Source organism: Nicotiana attenuata, chromosome 3 (genome assembly GCF_001879085.1).
Source record: "Nicotiana attenuata strain UT chromosome 3, NIATTr2, whole genome shotgun sequence".
Classification (NCBI taxonomy): domain Eukaryota; kingdom Viridiplantae; phylum Streptophyta; class Magnoliopsida; order Solanales; family Solanaceae; genus Nicotiana; species Nicotiana attenuata.
The window spans coordinates 30,710,310-30,713,184 of record NC_031991.1 but is presented as its reverse complement, the minus strand read 5'-3'; the positions used below and the strand labels follow the sequence as shown (position 1 = coordinate 30,713,184).

At 34.0% G+C, this 2,875-nt stretch overlaps 1 protein-coding gene across 1 annotated transcript; it reads right to left on the bottom strand.

Annotated features, from left to right (window-relative positions):
* Positions 577-2,446, bottom strand: LOC109224583 (cyclin-D5-3-like). The gene is made up of 5 exons (XM_019389135.1): positions 1,764-2,446; positions 1,586-1,672; positions 1,230-1,509; positions 1,016-1,149; positions 577-929 (listed from the first exon to the last, which is right to left on the bottom strand). The coding sequence occupies exons 1-5, from the start codon at positions 1,968-1,970 to the stop codon at positions 699-701; spliced, it is 939 nt and encodes a 312-aa protein (XP_019244680.1). The 5' UTR covers positions 1,971-2,446; the 3' UTR covers positions 577-698.

Here is a 2,875-nt window from a genome sequence, read left to right as displayed (position 1 = left end):
GAGTTTTTCAAATTTTCAACTTCAAGTGAAATTTGAAATTTTCATGAACAAACACTGATTCTTAAAAAAATAAAAATAAAAATTGTTATGGCCAAACAGGCCCTTAGTTTCTCACAGCTTTTCAAGATTTCCCATTAGGCGGAGAAAAAAGATCACAAGGACCCTACCCTCAAAAAGGCTGCATGTCCCTAAAATTCAAAACAAATCCAATAGCATTCTACAAACCTTTTTCTTTTTCTTGTTGATGGCTATTGGCCAACAAGAGACATAGATGCATCAAATCTCACAAACAGTTCTAAACTTTCATCCTCTCATAGCCCCAAATTGCTTTCCACTTTTTTCCAAAAGACACCTGCAATTATATTATAAAAGCATCCCAAGTTTAAGAAGAAGAAAAAAACTTTAAAAGTTAGCACTTTTTGTTGTATTTATTTAATTTTTTTGCAACCAACTAAGTACTTTTATTCATCTTCCGCAAAAGAGGTACAAGAGGTCTGAGGGAGCTATAACAACTACACATTACCCCGTTCTGATTTGAAGATAAGACAGACTATCCTAGTAAGCTTGAGAAACGAATTAACAACAAAATAAATTAATAAACAATAAATTCAACAAACACTAAAACCAACAATTCCTACTAATATTTCTTTAACGGTTGAGACCCTTATAACCCAACTGATTGGAGTTGAATTTGTGCTTTATTTGCCAACATTACTTGTGCATTGACGCTTCTGCTGGGGTTTATCATCAATTTGGTCAATCTCCAGGAAAGTGAGGCTCTTTCTTTTGGATGGAACTGAAGATTTTTCTAATTTACCATTCCTCAGCAGTTGATTTGGTGACAATTGAGGAGATAATAAGCACTTGGGTGACTTATATATTTCCTTGTTAAGGTATAACATTTGATTATAGCAAGAAAACACATCATCCTGCAGTAGCAGTTACAAATGAAAAGGTTATTTGAACAATGTAATGGGATATTATTCTAATAAAAAGTAAAGGGTCAGAGACTCACAATTTGAAGAATACCATTCAAATGTAAGACATTTATTTCAACCTCTAAAGCTTCCATTGTCAAACTTTTGTTTAGTACCAATAATGTAGCCGCTGCTGCTAGTACAGATGGTCTCACACTCATTAACTTTATATCTGCTTAATTAATGGTAAAAAAAAAAAATCACTATTGACTAAATCAGAAAACTAGACTTTGAATGAGAAATCAAAATTACCTCTGAGAGCAGTAAAGATGATTTCCACAGTTGTGGAGATGACACATTTCCTTGAATCATTTATGCAAAATCTTGATACAAAATAATTAATGAAATTAAAAGGAGTGATACACCCCATTCTCCATTCCAGTGTATTAAGTACCAAGAGCTCCATTCTCTGAATCACACTGCTCTCAAAAATGTGATATTCTGTTAATGTTGGCACTTTGCATTCCTCCATTTTTGCAGCCAAAGATAAACATGCCACTGCTAGTAACTTTACTGCCCAGTGTTTTTCACCCTACAAAAATCCTAAACAATGATCAATCAATATTATCTATGAGTAATATCCAATTTGTAAAAAAATATTGGCTTACATCTAGAAACCTTCTTGAAAGAAACCCGTCACAATATGTCACTGCTATATAAACTGTTTTGAATCTAAATCCAAATGATTCTCCTGTCTGCATCAAGTTAACATATTTTTCACATTCTCATAAAAAACATCGAAGGAAAATTCCAAAAAAAAAAAATGGGGTTTTTGTTAGGACTAACTTTAAGAATATACTGAACTGCAGCCAAACGAGCTTGTTGAATCCAGTCAAAATTGGTAACATGTGAAGATTCTTGACCTTGGAGTCCAAAACTGGCAATTTCTCTATCAATCAACATTTGTATATATTCATCACCATTTTCTTCAGATATAATCAGTGTGTGTTCTTCTTCACATAGAAGACTGGAATAAGAAAATGTATTTTCCATCTTAGAACATTTTTTTGCGCCACTTGGGGTTAGTTTACATGTGTACAATGCATACAAGTAGCAGAAATTTTAGGATAAATATGGTAGTGATGAGATAAGGACGGGAAAGAAATTTGCGGGGTACAATTTGTTAGGATAAACTAGCTCAAATACATTTTTAATATGGTGTCCGCTTTGGGTCAAGCCGGCACGATTTTTCCCAAAAGGCCTCACATCACTAATAAATTCCTACACCTTATATGTGGACTCCCAATCTTTTCAGCACTTTGTTCGCACACCCAATACAATTTATATATTCTGATTTTACGTGTGCTGTATAATTTTATATAACCGTCAAAAACGGTGTAAATTTTGAGATGTGGGCGTGAATATAGAGAGTTGCCGGTACGTCGTGGCGAGTACGGCGGCGGAGATGATGGTGGTAGTTTTGAGTCAAAGCTGAATGACTAATGTTTGACTAGAGAGAGAAAGAGAAAATTCAGTTCTGACTTGTGAGTTGTGAGGGAGATTAGGGGTTTTGTAACTATTAAGGAGAGTATGGGCGCGTGAAGGGACGGTCCAATGGGATGAATGTGAGTGGACAGTTTCAATAGCTGTAATTCTTTTGGTGATTGGACACGACCCTTTTACTTTCTGGTGTTAGAGTAATTCAGTATTTTCGAGTGACAAGTCAAGTAGCTACCATGTCAGCCGCCATATGCGTTTGTTTGAAATTTTGTAAAAACTGAGTTTACAAATTTAATTTTTAAGTTTTCAGAACTTGTTTGTTAGAGTAAATTCTTTGAAAAAGCATATCTTTTCTTTTCTGCAGATCTCCAATAATGATCACATTTCAGTAAGCAAGTTTCATATATTTGTATATTTATATTTATATTGTTACTTATAAGAGTACAAATACGATATTT